The sequence below is a fragment of the Argentina silus genome, assembly GCF_951799395.1.
Source record: "Argentina silus genome assembly, chromosome: 3".
NCBI classification, from domain to species: Eukaryota; Metazoa; Chordata; class Actinopteri; order Argentiniformes; family Argentinidae; genus Argentina; species Argentina silus.
Window position 1 is genome coordinate 713,395 of NC_139657.1, and position 25,057 is coordinate 738,451.

At 43.3% G+C, this 25,057-nt stretch overlaps 2 protein-coding genes across 6 annotated transcripts in view; both read left to right on the forward strand.

Annotated features, from left to right (window-relative positions):
• LOC310802459 (uncharacterized protein) overlaps nt 1–25,057 on the forward strand; it is a 33,928-nt gene that overhangs the window by 2,770 nt on the left and 6,101 nt on the right. The window contains exons 1-3 of one of the 5 annotated variants that reach the window (XM_083666830.1): nt 6,769–6,803; nt 9,463–9,816; nt 10,229–11,970. In XM_083666830.1, coding sequence (XP_083522956.1) covers nt 6,785–6,803; nt 9,463–9,816; nt 10,229–11,196 — 1,341 coding nt within the window. In that variant the 5' untranslated portion in view covers nt 6,769–6,784 and the 3' untranslated portion in view covers nt 11,197–11,970. Of the gene's footprint in view, nt 1–6,684; nt 6,804–9,462; nt 9,817–10,228; nt 11,971–14,600; nt 14,727–25,057 lie in introns of those variants that run through there. The other 4 variants (XM_083666831.1, XM_083666827.1, XM_083666826.1 and 1 more) reach the window with 4 other exon arrangements.
• Nucleotides 1,745–4,341, forward strand: LOC310802461 (uncharacterized protein). Its single transcript, XM_083666833.1, has 2 exons — nt 1,745–2,277; nt 2,838–4,341. Exons 1-2 carry the CDS (start codon nt 1,932–1,934, stop codon nt 3,878–3,880), a joined length of 1,389 nt encoding a protein of 462 aa, XP_083522959.1. The 5' UTR covers nt 1,745–1,931; the 3' UTR covers nt 3,881–4,341.

Genomic DNA, 25,057 nt, shown 5'->3' on the forward strand with positions numbered 1-25,057 from the left:
TGTAGAATAAATACTGCTGAAGTGTGAAATCCATGATCAGCACCGTTTCGGAAGAGTTAACCTATGAAATGTTTTTTACACGCTGTTGCTCATTGTCTCCTGCTGCTGGGTCATCGCAGGACCTCGTTTTATGAGACTAATCACATTGATCCTTGTATTAGAACAGCCCTCCCCAGCTCCACACTGATCCCCCCTAATCAGTTTGCAGAAGCAGGTCGCTATCCACCTTCTATAGCTCCGTTAGCTGCAGGTATGACGAGCAAACCATGTCATGCAGAAGCAGTGATGTTAGATTAACATAGATTTATAGTTTGATATCTATTAAATAAGACATGTTGAACAGATGTTACTGCAGCCTACCCTGACATTGGTCACATGTTGACTCTGTGATGCACGTAATGGCAACGGAGCACAAACCGATCAATTTCTGATCAAGCCGTTACTTAAAATAACAAAACAGCCATAACCAAATACTTTATTTTTTAATCTGTAATGTTTTTTTGTTGTTGTTTTTTTTAAATAGATCTTATGTTTTTTTTTTAATCGAAATTCTTTAGATGTATTTTTTAATTCACCCCTCCGCTGCTCCCAGCTCACCCCACCTCTCTCGATATGACACCCTCTCTTGGTCTCCTTGTGCCATCGACCTTTCAGTGCTGTGATGTCTGACATGGTTCCTGAAACTCTCCATTCTCAGAGCCTGCACAGATTCCAAGCCAAACATTAATCTTCATGCTAAGAGTATGATTATGTTGATTAATGATTATGTTGATTAATGATTGTCTGTCTGATACTAAGTCACCTGATACTGCCTGTTCTACGTTATTTCTAGATGAATATTTTTTTTTTTTAACCAGCCATTCCTGAACCCGAGACCAAAGGTCAGACACAATGGGGCAATACCAAAACAGATGTTCTATTGCTTTTTTATTTTTATTTTTTATTTTATAAACTTATATGGGTTATTTTACGTATGTTCTATGAAGCATGAGTAGATAGACATTAACAACACTTGCAAGCAGTGATGTAGTCACTCTTGTCCGGAGTCAGTGATGTTTAAAGCCAAAAGAAGAAATGATCAATGAGAAAAACGTAACAAGTCTTTTTGGTAGACTGCTATATATTCTGTCAAATCCATGGCTTTACATATAATTTGGTATATTTTTTAACAAAACAACATACTTCAAAATAATTTTTGGTGGAGATAGGATAAGCTAAACATTCAAGTAAAGGAGTGAATATGACTGGTTGGTGGAAAGTGAAAAAAAAAAAAATATATATATATATAAAAAATAGCCTGTGTAAAATAAATAAAAAAATAAAAGTAGCCTCATGTAGCCTCATGTAGCCTTGTGTAGCCTAATGGTAATGGGTTGTCTTGGGTCTTGCTGATGCTGAGCCTGTTACCAACGCCCTGGTACACAATACAAAACCATGTTGGCCTCATGTCTGTAGTTTACTGACTGGCTTCAACATACGTTTGTTACTGACCAAAGTAGTGATGTTGCTAAAGTGCAAGTCTCGTTCCCAGACACTTCCACCCACATATGTGAAAGGTCTGGTGGACCAACACGCCAAACCTGGCCTTCATTAAGCCAATGGTAAGATTGTGGAAAACAGACAACGCATAACCATTGGCTTCACCTCCCATCAATCATCTCCCACAGCCCCTCCCCCCGGTTCTTGCACACCACACGCTTCTGATTCAGAGCTACGCCTCGTAGCTGTGTGAGTTGCTGAAATCAAATAATAGCAAATTATAAATTCATATATAATAATAATAATACATTTGCAGGTTCAACTCCAAATGTGAGGACTGTTTGCAGCAACATGACGTCCATCACACACATTCTCTGTTGAAATTAACTCTCCACTGTTTGTGCCTCTTCCTTTGTTTACCCTACACAGATCCACCTCACAGCCCAGCTACCATGTCTGAACCCAAGTCCACAGAGTCCCCTGGTTCTGGCTGTGGTTCTCCAGCCCAGACAAGCACACAGCGCGGTCCAGAGATGGTGGCAGTGAAGCTAGAGGACTGCAGTCAAACACTGGAACTCAATGTGGTAGTGAAAGAGGAGGAGGAGGAAGAAGTGATGGTGAAAGAGGAGGAAGGAGGAGAAGAAGTGTTGGAGAAAGATGTGATGGTGAAAGAAGAAAAGGAAAGAGGAGAGGAAGAAGATTTGTCTGTGAAAGAAGAGAAAGTGGAGGAGAAAGATGCGATCGTAAAAGAAGAGGAAGCAGGAGAGGATGTAGAGGAGAACGATAGAGAGTTGGATGGTGAGTTCATGTCATGAATCTGGCTAATGTTAAAATGGTATTCATCGTACAACTCCTCGTTAATGGTGTTAAAAGGATAGATGACTTTAGTACAGCTTATAGTCAGATGGTTCCTTACCCTGGAAGTACTCCATGGACCAGGAACAACAGTAATCCCTGCTTCAGTGTTGTTTATATCACCACAGCTAACAAAAAAACAACGGGATTTGGCCACAAACATTGAACTTCATCTAACTGCCCCCATCACTCCTGTTGTTTGTTATTAGCCGTGGCTAAAGTTAGCTGAAGTTAGCTGAAGTTAGCTGAAGTTAGCCGTGGTTATAAACAGCTCTGAAGCATGGATTACAGTTTCTCCATGGACGACTTTTAGGGGCCTGCAAATGTATGCCTCTTTAGTCTCTCCCAGTATGAGATTGATTTGTCTCTCTTGAACTCTGTGTTCAGTCATAGTATTCTACAGACCCCAGAAATGTTGTTACTTCTGGAACTGCTGAGCCTATGGAAGCACTACTTGTTGCTCTCATGTTGTTATAATCCTGTATATGTTCCTATCCTTACAGGAGAGAGCTCCAACCCAGGCTCAGACAGCGAGCCCAGCTCCACCGCATCAGGAAACCATAAAGAACACAGACAGAGGAGCTCAAGACAGAAGAATCACCACTGCATGGACTGCTTCAGTAGCTTCTATGAGCCAGAGGATTTGAGAAGTCATACTTGCAAACCCCGTCACTGTTTAGATTGCAGTGAGAGTTTAATTTGTCCATCTCACCTTAAACCACACCCACAGACTCATAGAGGAGAAAAGACTTACCCTTGCCTTCAGTGTGGCAAAGGTTTCCTTACGATGAGCAACCTAAAGAGACATCAAAGAATACACACAGGGGAGAAGCCATACCACTGCTCCCGATGTGGGAAGAGTTTCAGTCAATTAGGAGACCTAAAGGTACATCAGAGTATACACACAGGAGAGAGGCCTTACCACTGCTCGCAGTGTGGGGAGAGTTTCAGTCAACTAGGAAACCTAAAAAGACATCAGAGAATACACACAGGAGAGAGACCATACCACTGCTCCCAGTGTGGGAAGAGATTCAATCGCTCAAGTGCCCTAAATAGACATCAGAAAATACACACAGGAGAGAGGCCATACCACTGCTCCCAGTGTGAGAAGGGTTTCAATCAACAAAGAGACCTAAATACACATCAGAGAATACACACAGGAGAGAGACCATACCACTGCTCCCAGTGTGGGAAGAATTTCAGACAACTTGGAGTCCTAAACAGACATCAGAGAATACACACAGGAGAGAAGCCATACCACTGCTCCCAGTGTGAGAAGAGTTTCAATAGTTCTAGCTCCCTTAAGACACATCAGAATATACACACAGGAGAGAGGCCATACCACTGCTTGCAGTGTGGGAAGAGTTTCAGTGAACTAAGAGGCCTAAAGAGACATCAGAGAATACATACAGGAGAGAGACCATACCACTGCTCCCAGTGTGAGAAGAGTTTCACAACGTCCAGCAACCTGTTGACACACCAGAGAAAGTGTCATGGTCCAGACATTGACAGTTCCATTGCCCCTTGTGTAAGAAAGACGCCATAGGGGCAGATACATCATACATAGTTTATTTCTAGTATGTTCTGTCTTGTAGCATATTGATCATCAGCAACGCCCTTTATGGTCACAGAAGAGGAGAGAGTTGCGTGCTCCAATGGATTGTGTCTAACCCTAACCCTCATTCGAAGCATTGTAATAACCATACACACAGGAGAGACACCTGACAGGCAGTGTTAGGAGTTATTTGAGAGACATGGTGGTTTGGCTGACCCTGGTCAGACGGTCGACTGCTCCCCCATCTCCCGGCCCCCAGTTGGTTCGATGGGAGATCAGTCAACCACTAGCAAATCTTCTACTTCTGATGTACTGGATGCCCTGCTTAAAATTGACATAAAAAATCTATTGGGGCTGATCAGCTTGATCCAGTCCTATTGCCGTAGACTGAAGACCCATCTCTTCAGGCTACATCTTGACTGTCCCTCCTAAAGACCTCTTCATCCCCACTACCCCCCTGTACAGTTTCTCTACTATAAATAATAAATAATAAAACTAAAACTATTTTTTTTTATATAAAGTTATCCTTCCTTCTTCTTGCATTGTGACTGCCAACGGCCCCTGGTCCTAGCATAGATTTGTTTTTCTTATGATGACTGATCTATAGATGATTCATTTACTTTAGACAAATGTACTTGTTGTAAGTCGCTTTCGATAAAGGTGTCTATTCTAAATGTGCACCAGTCTCGCTTTAGACCTGATCATGGCACAGTCTCAGCTGCTACACTTGTCTTAGATGATGTGATAAATTGCCTGGATCAGAAAAAAAACACTGTGCTGCCTTATTTATACATCTCTGTAAGGTATTTGTTACAGTCGACCATTCCCTACTTTGGACTTGGAGGTTGTCTGAAATAGGCCTGAATCAGGCTTCATACCCTGCATGCACAATTATGTGGCAAATTGTATTCCTCAGGATTAATTTTATTGTTGAACAAATACAATGCTCTCAGTCAATCCAAAATGTTATTGAACCTCAAACCTGAATGTTTAACAAAGGAAAAGTGAGTTTTGTCTTTCTCAGGGGAATATATAAATGTGCACTATATAAGTATTAGCCAACCAAATTACAAAAATATTTTTTTCCAACTCACTTGTTTATTTTAAACTTTTAGAGTAAATGTAACAAATAACAAACACAAAATGACAATTACATTTTTTGGCCTTTCAAAAATATTCAGTGACCAAAATAGCCACCCTTCTTTTCAATAACTGCCATGAGCCTTCCATCCATGGAGTCTGTCAGTTTCTTGATCTGTTCATGATCAACTCTCTCTGAAGCAGCAACCACAGCCTCCCCAATGCTGGTCAAAGAGGTGTATTGTCTTCCCTCACTGTAAATCTGATGTTTGAGAAGGGCCCACAAGTTCTCAATAGGATTTAAGTCAGGTGAGGAAGGGGGCCAGGTCATTATTCGGTCATCTTTGAGGCCTTTGCTGGCTAGCCAAGCAGTGGAGTACTTGGATGCATGTGATAGAGCATTATCTTTCATAAAGATCATCGCCTTCTTGAATGCTGCAGACATCTTCCTGTACCACTGCTTGAAGAAAGTATCTTCCAGAAACTGGTAGTTTGGGAGTTGATTTTCAGTCCATCTTCAATCCGAAAAGGTCCAACTAGCTCATCCTTAATGATAGCAGCCTAGTACCCTTCTTCCACCTTGCTGGCGCCTGACTCGAAGTGGTGCCCTGTGTCCATTAGTGAACCAGCCACGGGCCCATCCGTCTGGTCCACGGGCCCATCCATCTGGTCCATGAAGAGTCACTCTCATTTGATCTGTTCATAAAACCTTTGAAAAATCTGTCTTCAGGTATTTCTTGGCCCAATCTTGACGCTTCAACTTGTGAATCTTATTCAGTGGTGGTCGTGTTTCAGCCTTCTTTACCTTGACACCTTGTACTTCTGGACACTCCAGGTAGGTTGCAGTTCTGGAATATGGTGGCACAGGAGGATAATGGGTTCCTGGTAGCTTCACATTTAATTCTTCTCAAGTGTTTTGCAGTTAATTTGCGCCTTTTCTTCTTCATGCATTTTTTGCGACCCTGTTGACTATTCGCAAAAAAACATTTGATTGTCCGGTGGTCACGCCTCCATAGTTTAACTATTTCAAGAGTGCATCCGTCTGAAAGGCATTTTGCAATTTGTGACTTTTCAGTGTCAGTTAAATCTCATTTTGGCCCAATTTGTTGTTCCTCGGTCTCAACTGAATTGGGTAAATCCGTTTTTAGTTGTGGTGCTCACTGCTGGAACAGTCTACAGAGAATCAGAATCAGAATCAGAATCTGCAGAGAACATTTCAGTTGGTTGCTCTGGTGCTGCTAGGGCAGTTTAAAGTTTTCATTAAGGACCTCTTTATTGTAAAATGTGTTTGTTTTTCTTGATTGTGTTTTGTTATGTTGTAATTTTGTATGTGTATTATGTATGGTTGTAAACTGTGTATGCAGGGCTCCCTTGTAAAAGAGACTTTGGTCTCAGTGGGACCCCCAGATAAAATAAAGGTTCAATAAAATACTAATGTGAGAGTCGGGGCGGAGTGTCAGACTGTTTTGTGTGTGATTACTAACATGTGTATCCCTAACATGTGTATAATCTGATGTTAAATAGTGTTGATAAATAATTAATAAAATAGATTTTTTTTTTAAATATAAAAGTAATACATTAATGTCATCAATATCATCTTCAATTTTGTAATCATTCTGTTACCTGTTTATTCTCTGTTCAGTTCGCCTTGACATTTAAAGAAAATAATGAATCGCCCATTGATGATGTCATCAAAAGACGACAATGTGTGTGTTTTTGTCAGCGGAGCATTTTCATTCTATTTGATCAGTGATTGATTACATTCTCCTGATGCAAGACAACGGATGCAGTTCGATTCTCCCGGAGTGTGAATAAATGAAGCATCGCATCGCAGGTAAGGACAACTAAGGTATTAGCCAGATGAATAACTTTAACTGGGCAGAGGCATTCGTTCTTTTGTAGCCTATTCTAGTACCGTCCAGTATGGTGCATGTTAGCCCCGGTGTACAGTATGGAACTAGAGGACTTAAAGGCCACATGCACTAAAATACACGTTTTCCTGTATTTCACATGTTATTTCTGCATCGAGGTGTAGAATAAATACTGCTGAAGTGTGAAATCCATGATCAGCACCGTTTCGGAAGAGTTAACCTATGAAATGTTTTTTACACGCTGTTGCTCATTGTCTCCTGCTGCTGGGTCATCGCAGGACCTCGTTTTATGAGACTAATCACATTGATCCTTGTATTAGAACAGCCCTCCCCAGCTCCACACTGATCCCCCCTAATCAGTTTGCAGAAGCAGGTCGCTATCCACCTTCTATAGCTCCGTTAGCTGCAGGTATGACGAGCAAACCATGTCATGCAAATTGGGTTGTAAAGGGGTGTAAAGCAGCAAATACATCGTTGCGTGTCCTTCCTAAAGATGCAAATCTGCGCAAGACTTGGATATAGTTTGTTTTTAACAACCAAGTACCAGCCCAAGTCAGTCCCGATCTTCCTCCAGTGTGCACTGCAGTTTTCAGCTGACTGCGTTACGAACGAGACATAATTCTGGATTTTCAGCAAGGCTGGAGTTGATACCGGCAGAAATGAATACTATTAAGACCCAGCTGCAGTTACAACAGCTGATCAACCAACAGTTAGTAACTCGCTTGATGAATTGAAAACACATTTTGATAAATAGGTTGCTAGGCAACGCTAGCTAACTCCAGCTAGCTAACAGTGACGGATGCTAATCGCGGTGGACGAGCTGATCAACGCAGCAAGCAGCGCTTTACCACAGCAGCTCTTTACCACAGCAGCTCTTTACCACAGCAGCTCTTTACCACAGCAGCTCTTTACCACAGCAGCTCTGTGCTGTATTGCTAACTTCGACTGTTTTGCAAGCTCGGCTGTCACACAAGTAACTAGCTTAACATATCTCTCCATCTCCCTCTCCCTCCTGCTGTCAATGTTTAATTGCTGTTGTTCATCAAGATTCAGAATCAGAATTCTTTTATTTGGCCAAGTATATTTGCACATACTGGAAATTGACTTGGTGAGGTTGGGGCATGGCAGAAAAAAAACAATGGCAAATATTGACAAGACATGACAAAAGAAAAATGACAAATACATTTAAAACAAATATGCATCTTTGGTTCACGCGAGTCTGGGTGACAGCTGCACTCATACAGAACACTCCTGCCTCCTGTCTTAGCTCTCATAACAAAACAACAACTTGCTGAGACGGTGTACTAACAGTGCCCTTCATTCATTGTTCAATTCATATGCAACAATGTCTTATATTCTATGTTTTACTTACTTATTTATACCCTAAATCGCAGAGGCCCATAATCTGCCCTATAAATACTCATTGCATTTTGGAGGGCATAGGGGTTGAGGGAGACTGGGTGTAGGCCAGGGTGGTCCACCATGCAGTTCCCTGGACAGAGTCACCCTGTGGTGTCACTACATACTGTAGTTCCCTGGACAGAGTCACCTTGTGGTGTCACTACATACTGTAGTTCCCTGGACAGAGTCACCCTGTGGTGTCACTACATACTGTAGTTCCCTGGACAGAGTCACCCTGTGGTGTCACTACATACTGTAGTTCCCTGGACAGAGTCACCCTGTGGTGTCACTACATACTGTAGTTCCCTGGACAGAGTCACCCTGTGGTGTCACTGCCACAGCCTTTGAGAAGCTTCAGTCCACTTCAGATACCTGCTGAAGTCAATGTGTACCCTCTAACGGCCGGTCTGACTACCCTTCTATTTCAATGTGCAACGCAGCAAATAGGTGCATAGATTTATAGTCTATAATCTATAATCTATTAAGTAAGACATGTTGAACAGATGTTACTGCAGCCTACCCTAACATTGGTCACATGTTGAACAGATATTACTGCAGCCTACCCTAACATTGGTCACATGTTGAACAGATGTTACTGCAGCCTACCCTGACATTGGTCACATGTTGACTCTGTGATGCACGTAACGCAACAGAGCACAAACCACAAACCATCAATTTCTGATCAAGCCGTTACTTAAAACTACCAAACAGCCATAACCAAATACTCTATTTTTGTAATCGTATATGGTTTATTTTTTGTAATGTTATATGGGTTATTTTGTGTAGGTTCTATGAAGCATGAGTAGATAGACATTAACAACACTTGCAACTATGTATTGTGTCAAATCCATGTACATATATTTCAGTTTATAAAAAAAAACAAAAAACATACTTCATCTTGTGAAAAGAATCTTTGTTGGAGATAGGATAAGCTCCCGAGACCATTCAAGTTAATGAGGGAAAATGACTGGTTGGTGGAAAGAAAAACAATATTTAAAAATAGCCTCGTGTAGCCTAATGGTAATGGGTTGTCTTGGGTCTTGCTGACGCTGAGCCTGTTACCAAGGGTCGCAGGTTCAGAGGTCGCAGGTTCGATGCTCATGTGGAGCAACTCGAAATGCAAGGAATGTTTGCAGCAACTTCATGTCCATCACACACACATATCCTCTGTTAGGGATCTGTTCATCTCAAAGTGCCTCTACCTTTGTTTACCCTACACAGATCTATCTCACAGCCCAGCTACCATGTCTGAACCCAAGTCCACAGAGTCCCTGGGTTCTGGCTGTGGTTCTCCAGCCCAGACAAGCACACAGCAGGGTCCAGAGATGGTGACAGTGAAGCTGGAGGACTGCAGTCAAACACTGGAACACAATGTGGTAGTGAAAGAGGAGGAGGAAGAAGTGATGGTGAAAGAAGAGGACGGAGGAGAGGAAGAAGATTTGTCGGTAAAAGAAGAGGACGGAGGAGAGGAAGAAGATTTGCCGGTGAAAGAAGAGGAAGTGGAGGAGAAAGATGCAACAGTAAAAGAAGAGAAAGGAGGAGAGGATGTAGAGGAGAAAGATTGTGAGTTGGATGGTAAGTCCATGAATCTGGCTAATGTTAACATTGTATTGTACCACCCCTCGTCAATGGTGTTAAAGGGATAGTTGACTTTTTTACACCGCATAGTCAGATGGTACAATGGGATTTGTCATCTAACTGCCCGCATCACTCCAATTGGTTTTTGTTAGCCATGGCTAAAGTTAGCTGAAGTTAGTCGTGCTGATAAACAAATCTGAAGCATGGATGACAGTTTCTCCTAGCCCATGGACTACTCTTAGGGGCCAAATTTGTGTCTCTCCCAGTATGGGATTGATAAGTCTCTCTTGAACTGTCTTGACTGTGTTAATTCATTGCTAAGCCTATGGAAGCATTGCTAAGCTTATGGAAGCACTACGTGTTGCTCTCTCATGTTGTTATAATCCTGTATATGTTGCTATTCTTACAGGAGAGAGCTCCAACCCAGGCTCAGACAGCGAGCCCAGCTCCACCGCATCAGGAAACCATAAACAACACAGACAGAGGAGCTCAAGACGGAAGAATCACCACTGCATGGACTGCTTGAGTAGTTTCCATGAGCCAAAGGATTTGAGAAATCACACTTGCAGGCCCCGTCCCTGTTTAGATTGCAGTGGGAGTTTAATTTGTCCAAATCACCTTAAATCACACCCACAGACTCATACAGGGGAAAAGACTTACCCTTGCCTTGAATGTGGGAAAGGTTTTCTTACGATGAGCAACCTAAAGAGACATCAAAGAATACACACAGGGGAGAAGCCATACCACTGCTCCCAGTGTGGAAAGAAATTCACACACTTTCACCACCTAAAAAGACATCAGAGTATACACACAGGAGAGAGGCCTTACGACTGCTCGCAGTGTGGGGAGAGTTTCAGTCAACTAGGAAACCTAAAGAGACATCAAAGAATACACACAGGGGAGAGGCCATACCACTGCTCCCAGTGTGGGAAGAGTTTCAGTCGGGCAAGAGCGCTAAAGAGACATCAGAGAATACACACAGGAGAGAGGCCATACCACTGCTCCCAGTGTGAGAAGAGATTCAATCGCTCCAGTGCTCTAAACAGACATCAGATAATACACACAGGAGAGAAGCCATACCACTGCTCCCAGTGTGGGAAGAGTTTCAGTCAACTAGGAAACCTAAAAGACCATCAGAGAATACATACAGGAGAGAGGCCCTACCACTGCTCCCAGTGTGGGGAGAGTTTCAGTCAACAGGGACACCTAAAGATACATCAGAGAATACACACAGGAGAGAGGCCATACCACTGCTCCCAGTGTGGGAAGAGTTATAGTAAGTCCGGCAACCTGATGAAACACCAGAGAAAGCATCATGGTCCAGACATTGACAGAGATTCATTGCCCGTGCCTTCTGGTGATGAAGAAAAGATGTGATGGTGAGAGAAGAGGAAGTGGAGGAGGAACGTGTGATGGTGAAAGAAGAAGAAGGAGGAGGAGAGGATATTGAGGACTCCACTTTGCTATCAGCAGCACAGGCCACCCATAGGCAGCGACCTCCATGTTTTGTAACGTTCAGAATACACCTGATATAGTTGTTGTGGTTGGAAGCTCAAGAGAAGTGGACTTCTAGAAGTAGGCTGCTTGTTCAATCTATACATGAAAGAAACCGTTTCCACAAAAAAGATAAAATAGCTGCTATTATACAGTGATAAAGTAGCAGCTCCTGGTTACCCTGGTTACCCTATACTGGCCTTGGCTTCAGGTGTCAGCTACTGGTGCTGATATTAGTCTTAGACATGTGCACAACCTGACTACAAGAAGAAAGCCAAGCACCTGGCATGATATATCAGCTGTTATTGAAGCTTAGCCGTATGGCAAAGACACTGCATTTTGTTTCTGTGTGACCACTGATATATTTTATTGTCCTTCAGGTTAGCTATTCCTTGATATGGGCCCTATTTAGTTGTATATGACTTTGCTGTTATTCTGCCCCATGTCTCACTGTAGCTTATTATGGACTGTAATGGCATATTATTGGTTAAACGTTGACTTACCTGATTATTGGTGTTAATTACACACAGGTGAGGGACCTGCTGTCACACCCATATGTATGTGTCTATTCATTCCTCTGTGTCTGTCTTGAGGAAGGCTACAGCCTAAACGTCAACTCTCTCCTGCTCTCCATTGCTGAGTATCGAATAAAGATACAAGAACATACTTTTTGCCCTCTAGTCTTTATTTTCCTTCATTAAGCAAATACAAACACAGAAAGAAGACCATCTCTCTGACACAAAGACAAACAGACTCTTGTAGGCATACATGCTCACACATTGTTTTGTCATTGCATTAACACTGATTGAGTGGTATATTATATTCCATTTTCGCTGATGGAGACTCAAATAGTTCCTTCACGCAAACCTATGGAGCAGGTTGCCAGGCAACCGTTTGCCTTCCTGGGTAGGCAGTCTGAGAAATATTGCAAACTGAGATTACACTTAATAATAATAAAATCGATATTAGATAAATAAAGAAGGATTTTTTTTTTAACTATTAGCCTCCAGTAATGTCATTGGCACCTCTCTGATCTGTCTGGTAACACTGCGGTTATGGGATAAAAAGTAGCCTGGCTAAGACATGCGCTGTCAAAAGCGTTACCATGGTTACAATGGGACACGGTATGCCACGTGCAAGTTTTGAGTTCGCCTCAGACGGAATCAAAATGTTTTTTTGTTTTTTTTGCAGACCATGCACTTAACAATGGAACTATTCTTTGGAAAGTGAGAAATATGACTTGTACACAAATGTTGTGATATTACAGTTCGGGTGCAATGGTATCGAATCAGCGCCACCAGTAAATATCGCCACATCGAGTATCGTAGCGCCGTATCGTATCGTAGCGCCTGATGGAACATGGAGAGCAGTAAGAAATTACAAAGCCTTAAACAGAGTTATCGCACCAGATAACAGACACATGCTACATCCAACTGCATGTATGAAAACATTGGACATAAGGCGTTTCAAAACTTGTCTTGACTCAGCAGACGGGTTCTGGAGCATCAGGCAGGACCAGGAAAGTAGAATGAAGACATGATTTACCTTCCTTTGAAAATATTTTCAATGGAATTTTTTTCCCCAATGATATAAATCGGCACAAAACGTATTCCAATCAGAAATGTTGAGAATCTTAGAAAGACCCCCATTAATCTGCTACATAGATGGTATATATTTTGCATTATATATTTGACATTTCTATCTGTCAGCTTGGCTCAAGGTGTAAGTGTTTGTCACACAGGGAGGAGCAAATTATTATATTGATATCCATCATCAATCATATTCATATTTTATATTAACTGGAGTCAGTGACTATAACTGATGGGATTTGAACCCTGGTCTCCTATTTGCCATAACGTTGCCTTCGGAAATAAGGCTCAAGCCTCAAACTCCCAACTAAGAACCATTTATCTTCCCATTCTGTTCTAAATGTGGACCAATCTGGCTTTAGACCTGATCATGGCACAGTCTCAGCTGCTACACTTGTCTTAGATGATGTGATAAATTGCCTGGATCAGAATAAAACATTGTGCTGCCTTATTTATACATGTCTGTAAGGTATTTGTTACAGTCGACCATTCCCTACTTTGGACTTGGAGGTTGTCTGAAATAGGCCTGGATCAAGCTTCATGTAGATGGTTTGAAAATGATTTAACGACCAGAACGCAGTGTGTCTTAATTGATGATGTAAAATCAGTTTTTTTGTACATAACAAAGAGTGTTCCACAAGGATCAATTCTTGGACCATTTCTTTTTACTATTAACATGAACAATATTGAATTATCTGTAAATAATTGCGGCCTGCATCTATATGCTGATGACACTGTTGTTTATGCTATTGCCACCATGATTGACCAGGCTCCTTCTGAGCTACAGTCAGCATTCGCTGTCCTGCAGAGAGCTTTTGTTGGGCTGAGGTTGGTGCTGAATGTTGGAGAAACAAAATATGTTATTTTCCAAATCACACAAAAATGTGTCTGATTTATGCATATGTACTTTAGGTGGTGCCCCTATTGAGTGTGTCCCCACTTATAAATACTTGTGTATTTGGTTTGACAAAGACTTGACGTTCAGAAAACAAACAGAGGAGCTTCTTAAAAAGTTAAGATTTAAGGTAGGCTTCTTTTATAGGAATAGATCTTGCCTTTCCCTGAACAGCAGGAAGCAGATTGTACAATCAACCTTCATGCCAGGGCTTGATTATGTGATGTCATCTACCGGAGTGCAGCAACCACGACTCCTAAACATGTGGATGCCGTCTACCATAGCGCCCTTGACTTTACCATAGGTGATCGTTTTAACACTCACCATTGTTGTGTATAAAGCCTTACTGCATAAACTCCCAGGTTACCTAACCTCATTATTGAAATTCAAAAACATCGATTATCCATCAATTATAAGAATAGCAGCAGAAACTCATGTGTAAGTAACCTGCCATTATGTTCCCTATGTATTGCCGCACTCTTTCTTCACGGTGTTTGGGATATCAGAAGAATTACAAATCCTTAAAAACACAAATAATACATTGAGAGGATGATGATGTTTATTTCCAGATTCATTTCCATATTATTTGTCGTTCCTTAATCCATATTGAGTATTTCTAAATGTGTAAACAAGTTTAACGTGGGCTCTTTTATTTTGAAGAAATCCTAATCTACATACACCCGAGCTAAGTGGGCGGAGCTCCACTATTGTTGTTCACCGAACACAGCTCCCAGTGATGATGTCATCAACAGACGACACCGTGTTCAAAGCGTCTTTTTTTCGTTCACGGTCTCATGGTTACTATTATAAATGTGTATGTCGAGGTAACTAGCTTGTCGGAATTATCTTTTATTTCTGAAGTGATAAGACGTCCGACAATCCCGGTTTGAGCAGCGCCGGTATCTCGACATTGCTGAAAATGCCAAAATGTAAGTAAAACGTGTTCGTAGCGAAGTCCTGCATCGCATTGTTTCATTCGCCTCCTAATGGTTGTAACTGTAACTCGAGGTTTCACAAAGACGAAAACAGAAACACACCGCAGCGCTCTATCGCTGAATAAAAACCTGCTTCAAGATATCCTACTTGTTTGTCGTTGTTTCTTCTTGCGGAAAGTTGAAATGAAGTCAAAATCCGAACAGATGTTGCATCTGTTTGATCAGTTTTACCGGAATACACCACGGATCGAACATCTCTTGAGTGTTTTGACTTCATTTCAACGCCGCAAGAAAGAACAACACAACAAACACGTTTGTCTGTCCTTTGTTCAACCTGCGTGAGGAATCGCGTTACAGTTGCAACTATCATAATGACAGCTCTGAATGAGGTTGATAAGGGATGGGCTTAATATCAGAGGAAATAACACTGATATTATTAGCCAGCTTATTCGGCCAAATTTACAAAGGTTAATTTACACCTATAGGTCGATTGCGAAGTACCATTAGTCACCACCATTTGTTTTTATTTTAGCCTTTTTCTAATAGCCTATAAATATGTTGTTGAGACTGTTTGCAGTTTAAAAAGTGATTTGCTTTCATTCAGTATGTCTTATTTTCGAATCAACACCAACTTTATTGATGAAATATTGCAGTATGACATTCAAATTAAGTGTGCTAACAGCTTGTTCTTAGATTATAATTGTTGTATGTTATTGTCCCAATTATTCATAGTGTAATAATTCAGAGTAACGCATATCCTATCCGTGAGGCTTTGGTAATCTCAGTTTACCTTTACTGTTTGTTTCACAGATCCACCTCACAGCTCAGCTACCATGTCTGAACCCAAGTCCACAGAGTCCCCTGGTTCTGGCTGTGGTTCTCCAGCCCAGACAAGCACACAGCGCGGTCCAGAGATGGTGGCAGTGAAGCTGGAGGACTGCAGTCAAACACTGGAACTCAATGTGGTAGTGAAAGAGGAGGAGGAGGAAGAAGTGATGGTGAAAGAAGAAGAAGAAGAGAAAGATGTGATGGTGAAAGAAGAAGAAGAGAAAGAGGTGTTTGTGAAAGAAGGGGACATGGAAAAGGAAGGCGGTGAGGAAGTGTCACCGGTCATGATGTCACCGGTCATGATGTCACCGGTCATGATGAATGAGGTCGACTATTTACTCACCGTTCGCTTCAACACCTTGACTTTGGAAGAAAAAATAGAAATTAAGCGTCTTGGGGCTCACAGGCCTATGAAGTTAATTATAACTCAGGCTGGAAAAGACCGAAATCGCAGTTTCAACCCCGAGTGGTTTCAGAGGAAAACATGGCTAACAGCAAGTGTATCTAAGAAAGCCCTATTTTGCTATCCGTGCCTTCTGTTTGGTGGAGAGAGCATTTGGTCCAAATCGGGATTCAAGGACTTAAAGCATTTGTCGGAGAGGCTTTCCAAACATGAGGGTTGTGGATCTCATGTGGACAGTGCAATTAAACTGGGTTTAACGGGGAACACCAACGTTGTTGCTCAGCTCGACAGCGCACACCGACGCGACATTGAGCGCCATAACCAAGAAACTAAGGAGAACAGGTACGTGCTGGGTAGAATAATTGCTTGCATTAAATTGTGTGGTAAAACGGAGTCGGCCCTGCGTGGACACGGTGAGTCTGTGGACTCTCTGAACCCTGCTATATTCAGGTGCATCTTTGAGACGATGTGTGACGGAGACTCTAGACTCCAAAGACATTACGAGCGGCAGCCCGTATTTAAGGGGACATCCGCAGTTATACAAAACGAACTGTTAGAATGTATGTACGAAGTGTACAGGGAGGAGATCGCCACGGAGGTGTCAAGGGCCGACTTTGTGGCGGTGCAGGCAGACGAGACAACGGACGTGTCATGCCGGTCACAAATGGTTATCGTGCTGCGCTATTTGTTGCCAGACAACACTGTGACTGAGAGGTTTCTGGAGTTTGTGGAGGTGAAGGACAAAACTGGCAGTGGGCTCGCCGACACCATTAAGCGTGTTCTGGAGCCACTGGGACTGAGGGACAAGCTGATCGCCCAGACCTACGATGGGGCAGCGGTGATGAGCGGGAATGTACGTGGGGTTCAAACCCTGCTGAAGGACGCGTATCCATACGCACAGTTTGTGCATTGCTACGCTCACCGTTTGGACTTAACCCTTCAGCAACTTTGCTCAGCGAGAGTGAGTGCGCTCAAGGTGTTTTTTGCTGACTTGTCGTCATTTGGGACCTTCTTTTCAAACTCCCCCAAAAGAACCACAGCTCTCCAAGAGGCAGCGGCCAGACGGATCCCGAGGCCGACCGCTACACCACGGAGCTTTAAAAGCGGAACTGTCAACGCAGTTTGGGAGCAACGTGATGCGCTGGCTGACTGCATGGACACGATGCGCACGCAGCCAGGCTGGGACCAGACCACGATCGGCGAGGCGTACGGCCTGTCAGCGAAACTCAAGGACCCCAAATTCCTTCAACTGCTGGAGTTCTTTTCTGTGGTCATGCCAGAGGTGAACGTGTTGTATAACACCGTGCAGAAACGGAGCATTGATGCAGCAGGAATCCGCCGCGCCGTTGACCGTTTCAAGGTGAGCGTTAAAAATATACGGGGACAGGCGGAGGCTCTGGCCACAGGACACGGGGACACGGGGGCTGGTGGCAAACGGAGGAGGCCCACAGACACGGCTGCTGTCATGAACGAGGCGTGCGACAGAATGGTTGAGCAAGTGGAAGACCGGTGTTCTCAGAGTGACTATCTGATCGCCGCAAAACTAGTGGATAGTTCGTTTTTCCCGCAGTTCGTAATGTCTTTTCCTACGGAGGGACTGGAATGCGCTACTCGCCTCTGGCCTTTGGAGAACAAGCAGAAGCTTCAGACGGAGCTGTCGACCCTCTACCGTCACGCCGAGCTGCATGCTGGGAACACGGCACTGTCTTTACTGAGATCTATTCATGAGAACAGTTTGCAAGAGGCTCTGGCCGAGACGGTCTCCCTTCTCAAAATCATCATCACTACTCCGATGACGACCTCGGAGTCCGAGAGGAGCTTTTCCACGTTGAAAAGAATTAAGACGTTCACACGGAACACTGCGGCCCACCAGGACAGGCTGAACGCGCTGGCGATGCTTTCCGTTGAGAACGGCTTCATCCATGGACGAACCGATTTTAACGACAAGGTCATCGAGAAATTCTCCCAAAAGAAGGACCGCCGTGACGCTTTCCTGTTCAAGTGAGCGGCTTTGGTGAGAAAAGCTTTGCATTGCTTTTTTTAATATATATGTTTTAGGGCATTTCTGCTTTATTGGGATGGAGATGGTAGAGATTGACAGGAAGGATGGGTGAGAGAGAGAGAGGAGGGATGACATGGCCGGAGTCGAACCAGGGACCTTGCGATGACGTGGTATGCGCCTTAATGTGCTACGCCACTGAGCACCCCGTACTTTGCATTGCTGTGTACTGTAGAGGCCTCATATGTGGTCCTGCGAGCCACTTTGTTGAGAGGCTGCACTGTTGCAATGTCAGGCGGCTCATTGGTTGAGTTACTGTTACATAGCCAGGTAGTTGACGAGCTGCACTTTTGCCCGAGGCGTCTTGTTTATTGTTTAGATGTCTGCCACATCTTTACTATTGCCTTCCCGTGGGGTCTGCTGCCCTCCCACGGGGTCTGCTGCCTGCAACTTGGACCAGCAAAAGTAGTTACAAAGCAAGTGGTCACAGCTAAACATGAAGCTAACATGTTGGAAATAGAAGCTGCAATGATTGCGCCCACGAGAAAGGGTTCAACATATTTCTTAATCTTAAAATATATTCTGCTCTGGGGCTTTGTCTTGACGTAGGCGATGTCCATCTGCGTTCATGACGGGTGATGTGTTTTGTTTGACTGGTTCCCCTGGCATCTGGTTCCACTGGCATCTGGTTCCACTGGCATCTGGTTCCACTGGCATCTGGGCGTTTTTGACGGTGGCCCCAGTCGACTGACAGTCCATTATTCTGGGGCAATACCATTTCAGGGTAATTCGGATATAAGAACAATTACAAACCCTTCTGGGGCAATACTATACCAAATATGATATGGTTATGATTGATATATATATTTGTTAAGATGATAAGCATATTGTTGGTGGTTCCTTGAGCCCTATTTCCCATGAAAGGTTCAATGAAATGCTTACTCTGCCAGCTTCCTCGCAACAGTGCAATATCAGCATTGTAAGAATAAAAATAGTATAACAGCACATAAGACATTAAGTGTAACAGACATACATGTCAAATAAAGTGAGCAATTCAATTTTCTTTCTATGAATACAGTTCCTCAATCACATGGTCGAAGGCATGTTTCCTCATTTTTTAACTGGGCATTTTCCACTGCTGCTTGCTGCAAGGCGCTTCCTGTTTCTGAGTGATAGTTTCTACATTGAGTCAACAACCTGTAACTGCTGTTCAACACACTGCTATAAACTATAGGTTGTATATATTGATTATAGGACTCTTAAATTCAGTGATTATCACACAATTATATGGTGTGTGTGTGTATACAACCTATGGTTTATAGTCGTAGCACAGAGAGAGTGTGTATATCTATCTGTTAATCTATCCATCTATCAGACTATCGACAGTTTCTTCTGGAACTTCTTTTTGTAGTTATTTTATGTTGTTGTCTCAAGTATTCATAGTGTAATAATTCAGAGTAATGCCAGATAACCCTAGCCCTAGCCCTAACCCTAGCCCTAACCCTAGCCCTAGCCCATGTCCTATCTGTAAGGTTTTGGTAATCTCAATTCATCCTCCACTGTTTGTGCCTCTTCCTTTGTTTACCCTACACAGATCCACCTCTCAGCTTAGCTACCATGTCTGAACCCAAGACCACAGAGTCCCCTGGTTCTGGCTGTGGTTCTCCAGCCCAGACAAGCACACAGTGGGGTCCCGAGATGGTGGCAGTGAAGCTGGAGGACTGCAGTCAAACACTGGGACTCAATGTGGTAGTGAAAGATACCACTGTTCCCAGTGAGGGAAGAGTTTCAGTCAACAAGGAAGACCTAAAGAGACATCAGAGAATACACACGGGAGAGAGGCCATACCACTGCTCCCAGTGTGGGAAAAGTTATAGTAAGTCCTGCAACCTGATAAAACACCAGAGAAAGCGGTTCCGTTGCCCGTGCGTTCTGGTGATGAAGAAAAGATGTGATGGTGAATGAAGAGGAAGGAGGAGAGGAAGGAGGAGAGGAAGTTGAGGACTCTACTTTGCCTGCGGCAGCACAGGCCTCCAATAGGCAGCAACCTCCATTGTCGAAAATCTGTCCATCCCCGACCTGCGTCTGTTGAAGGCCTGGTCCATCCCCGACCTGCGTCTGTTGAAGGCCTGGTCCATCCCCGACCTGCGTCTGTTGAAGGCCTGGTCCATCCCCGACCTGCGTCTGTTGAAGGCCTGGTCCATCCCCGACCTGCATCTATACCTGCGCAGGCTGCTCAGAGCTATAGAGGGGGGGTTCGGAGCTGGAATCATGGCAGGGGCCCTTATGGACGAGCAGGGAGGACTGGGTCACGTGACTACCGAGAGATTGCTGGTAGGGAGCCCTGGCGTGGGGGGCTGGCGCCATCTAGTGGCTTTAGCCTGGAAGTATCTGGGGGAGCTGAGAGCTTGGCTCAGGGGAACATTGAGGATAGGATTAAGAAGGAGGTTATTGAGCCGGAGGATGGGGGTGTTGGTGCTTCTCTGGAGAACCTTCCTGACCTTCCTGTTCCCTCTCCGGTCCCTGGGGTGGGGCAGGCGGGGGATGGAGGATAAGGGGGTGCCTTCGCTGGTTACAGCGAAGGCACCTGTTGGACCTTGGTGCTGAGAATATGTTTTGCTAACAACACTGAAACATGATCTACTAAATTGAAGAACAATATATACTACTAATGTTATGTATTACTAATATGGTAAAGTGTAACCAGCAAAATATACTGTATACTACAAGTGCTATGTGCTACTAAAGTACTGAATATCTGACGGCTGATGTTTAACTAATCAGATGGCTTGACGTAGATAAAATGGGTTTAACCTGTTTTCATGATTTAAAGGATGAAACTGATCTGTCTAACTATGTGTAACAAATGAAGTTGAAATGTAATAAATTGGAAAAGGAAGTAGAGAAAGAGGAATTAGGTCAAAGTAGAGAGATGTTTGGGTGGAGTCCAGCAGATAATGGGTTGATAGCCAAGGACGACCCGGAGGGACGACCCAGAGGGACGACCCGGAGGGACGGGGTAATGAGGAAGTACATCACAGAGACCTAGAAGTGTTGTTCACCTGAAGCAGTTATGCTCAGAGGAGCTTATGACGGGGGTTGTTAGGCGTATGTATTTGGGCATTTTCCACAGATCTCCCAGAAGGACGGATCCCTTTAGAGACCAGGAGGTCTAGCCCAACCGGGGTTCCACGACCAAAATCCTCTCTGGAGAGAGCTTTCGAAAGGGAAGCCCCCAGTCTGAAAGGGAAGCCCCCAGTCTGAAAGGGAAGCCCCCAGTCTGAAAGGGAAGCCCCCAGTCTGAATTGCTGTTAGTAACAGAAGGAGACTCACTCATTTGGCCCATTTACAGCCAAAGGGATCACTAGGGGATGAGTGTCCATATCACCTGTATTGGGAGCAATTGACCCTATACAGGAGTGCTGTTCTGTCGTGTCTGTTTCTATGTTGCAGGAGTGCTGTTCTGTCGTGTCTGTTTCTATGTTGCAGGAGTGCTGTTCTGTTTCTATGTTGCAGTGCAAGGTGGGGAGTGGCAGCAGGAGCCGTGATTGGCTGTCCATGCAAGCACACCTGTGGGCTGGCCTAGAAAGCCCATGAGGTCTTTGGGCTCTCTCTCTCTCTCTCCCTCTCTCTCTCTCTCTCTCTCTCTCTCTCTCTCTCTCTCTCTCTCGATGGACTCTGGTCCTTCTTAGTTTTAGTTTGGTTTTCTCTTATGTTTTGTTTTGGCATTTTCAACATCCTTCATGTCCATGGTTCCCTCCTCCAACACCCCCCCACTCACACTGATGCTCTGACTCACTCTCTGTACTCTTATGGTTTATTTATGAGTTATTTGTGCTGGAATAAAATATTGGTTAACCGTTCTCTCTGGTCTCCTCTTTGTCTTGGCCTGGAGCCGGGACATGACAAATAGGGGCTCGTCAATGGAATTTTGTTAAACAATTATTTCTGAATCAAAGTTTTTTCAAACAATAGTCTGGTCAGTAAATGACTGGGAGTTTACCTGTGGGAGTTGAAGGGTCGGGGAAAAGTGGTCATAGGTCAACTGAAGAGTTTGGTGCCTGCAGCCATTGAAAGGAAATAAATTAGACCCTCTACAGGAGTCCCAGTCCAGCCCTCCATCTAACGGGTTAGATCCTCAGCTTAAAGGGTCTTACCCTAATAGGTTTCTATAATAATAATAATAATATATGCCATTTAGTTGACGCTTTTATCCAAAGCGACTTACATTGCAGTGAGTGCATACATTTCAGTATATATGGTCCCAGCGGGAATCGAACCCCCAACCTAAGCATTGTTAGTGCTCTACCAACTGAGCCACAGATTTCCCACAGGTTTCCACTGCTGCAGCTTAATGTCATGCTCTGAAAGTGAGCTACAAATCAGAGCCCAGCCTATGAAAGCCCCAGTGGTGAACGACGGCTCTGTTCTTATAGGAGAGCCTGTTGGTGTGGCTGCACGCATCAGATTTATCAATGAGGACAATTCATCCAAAGGGGATATTTTAATACAGAGGCTAGAATAACCATTCAGATCCTTTGGTGTAATATGCATCTTTTTGTGTTTAGCAAGGAGAGTAACACATCATTTTAGGTGATAAGTACTGTGATAAGTACTATACTCTTGGTTACTCTTGGGCTAGTTGCTTTTCAGAGTTGTTCTTTATTCAAGCATAAAACAGGTAAGCAGGATAATACATGATATTAAAAAAATGATTTAATAGTAAAAGAATAAAAATACTATGGAAAGAAGGATAAAAAGTAATTACTGTCAGTCTAAATACTGGGGGTTCCAATTCACCCGATCTCCAAGTAAAAAGAAAGAAAATATATTAATTGCTGATAAGAATAGATAAGAAATATGCTTCTGGTCGATCACCACATCCTCAGCCGAGGGTTTCCAGATCTCCAACCAAAAGAAAAGGATTTAGGAAATAACATAAAATATATTATATAATATAAAAATGGAAAATATTTATATTTATTATAGAAGGTCCAAAGTAATTAAAGTAAACCCACACGATAAAGTAAAATCGACAGAATCAAAGAAATCATTGAAAATAACTAAAAGAAAAGAAATCAAAGAAATTAAAGTGAACGTAAACAACTTGGAGTGAATGGACTTACCGAAAATCAAGTAAATAAGTCCAAATACAAATAGATAATAGAGTTTTTAAAGTAAAATAAAGAAAATAATTTCAAATCTGTCTGTCCCTAGTCTGTCTTGTAATAAACGTGTAATAACTTTAGAGAGGCTCCGTACAGCATCGACAGTGGCCTCTGCCATGACACCCTGGCATCCTCGATCAGCCTGGCCCACTTCTCCTAAGCAGCACTATACCCTCAGCCGAGGGTCTACGATGGTCCAGCTCCCAAGACATTGAGGGGTTTGCTATAGGTGAAGAGAACAAAGGATCAAAGCTGGAGAAACCAGGATAGGGTAATTAAGTAATAAACAAACAGCCAGCACAAAAGGCTTTTGAAATCAGCCTGGGGTCAGCAAGGTCTGACCAGACTAACGGGCGCCAGGTAGGCGGTGCACACCTTGATGACGAAATATAGATCTTGAATGTTATTGGTGCATGTAGACAGGAAACATGTTGAATAGAAGGCGTTAACCTGTGCGAAGTCTATAAAGGCAGGTGACTGAGGAGATAACGGGTCAACTTTGCAAACCTGAACGGCTAAATATTCTGCGTGAATAAAGTCTTTGAATGAATCAACAGCTCTGGTTAACGGTATTTTATTTCAAAGTATTATAACTTAAATTCTACGACACTACATCCACGTAGAGGCGGCGGTGCCAGGCGGCCAGCCGAGGTGGAGGAGCGGAGTGATCTTGCAGGGGTTTGGGGGCTGACCATTGCTTGCAAGTACCAGGGTCTTGAATACCTTGTCTTGTTTACCTAGTGGAGTGCTACAGTGACACACAATTTTCTAATTCGAGATTCAAGATTCAAAGTGTTTATTATCATATGCACAGTAGAAAACATGTTTCCCTGTACAATGAAATTCTTGCTTTGCTGTCCGCAGAATGCCAACCAATGTAAAATGTACAATACTAAAAAATATACAATATATACTAAACAAAATGTACAAGATAACAAAATTTAAGGCAGCATGTGATAATAAAAAAGCAACAATAATAATAATAAAACAGTGCAAATGTAAGCAGTGCAATTATGCATGTGCAAACTGAAAATGACAGTCGGGTTCAGTTATATGAGGTAGTACAGTTATATGAGTAAGTCCATGATTATAATCTCCTATGCGTTGTTTAGGAGCCTGATGGCAGTGGGAAAGAAGGAGTTCTTTAGTCTGGTGGTCCTGCATTTAACACTTCTGTACCTCCGGCCTGAGGGTAGAAGTGTGAACAGTCTGTGCTGGGGGTGGGTGGGGTCCTTGAGGATGGAGGCGGCTCTCCTGTGGACTCTGCGGTGGTAGATGCTCTGCAGAGAGGGCAGTGGAGTCCTGGTGATTTTCTCAGCGGTCTTCACCACTCTCTGCAGGCGTCTGCGGTCCATAGCAGTAGTGATACAGTGATACAGCTGGTTAGGATGCTCTCAACAATGCAGCTGTAGAAGTTGCTGAGGATCTTGGGCGACATGCCAAACTTCCTCAGCCTCCTCAGAAAGTACAGCCGCTGTTGGGCCTTCTTAACCAGCTGTGTGGTGTTAAGTGTCCAGGTGAGGTCCTCGCTGATGTGGACGCCCAGGTATTTGAAGCTGCTCACCCTCTCTACTTCAAGTTCCCGGATGTACAGTGGCCGATGAGGTCCCCTCTTCTTCCTCATGTCCACTATCATCTCCTTTGTCTTGTCCGTATTGAGGGTGAGGTTGTTGTCGTCACACCATGCTACCAGACTGATGTTAAATAGTGTTGATATCTAATGAATAGAACAGATTTAATTTTATTTCATTATTATTAATATAGATTAATTTATATCATCTTTATATTACATTTTATTCTTTGTTAAATGTTCCTGTCTTTGTAAAAGAAACAATAAAAAAGGAGGGAAAAAGAAGGAAACTCCCAGTGATGATGTCATCAACAGACGACAGTGTTGTGTTGTCAGAGCAGAGAGTTTTCATGCCGT

Bases quoted from the DNA above. Each gene is read 5' to 3' on its own strand.
- LOC310802461 (XM_083666833.1), top strand. From the start codon at position 1,932: ATGTCTGAACCCAAGTCCACAGAGTCCCCTGGTTCTGGCTGTGGTTCT. The intron at 2,278-2,837 runs GTGAGTTCATGT...CTATCCTTACAG, and splicing joins GAACGATAGAGAGTTGGATG to GAGAGAGCTCCAACCCAGGC.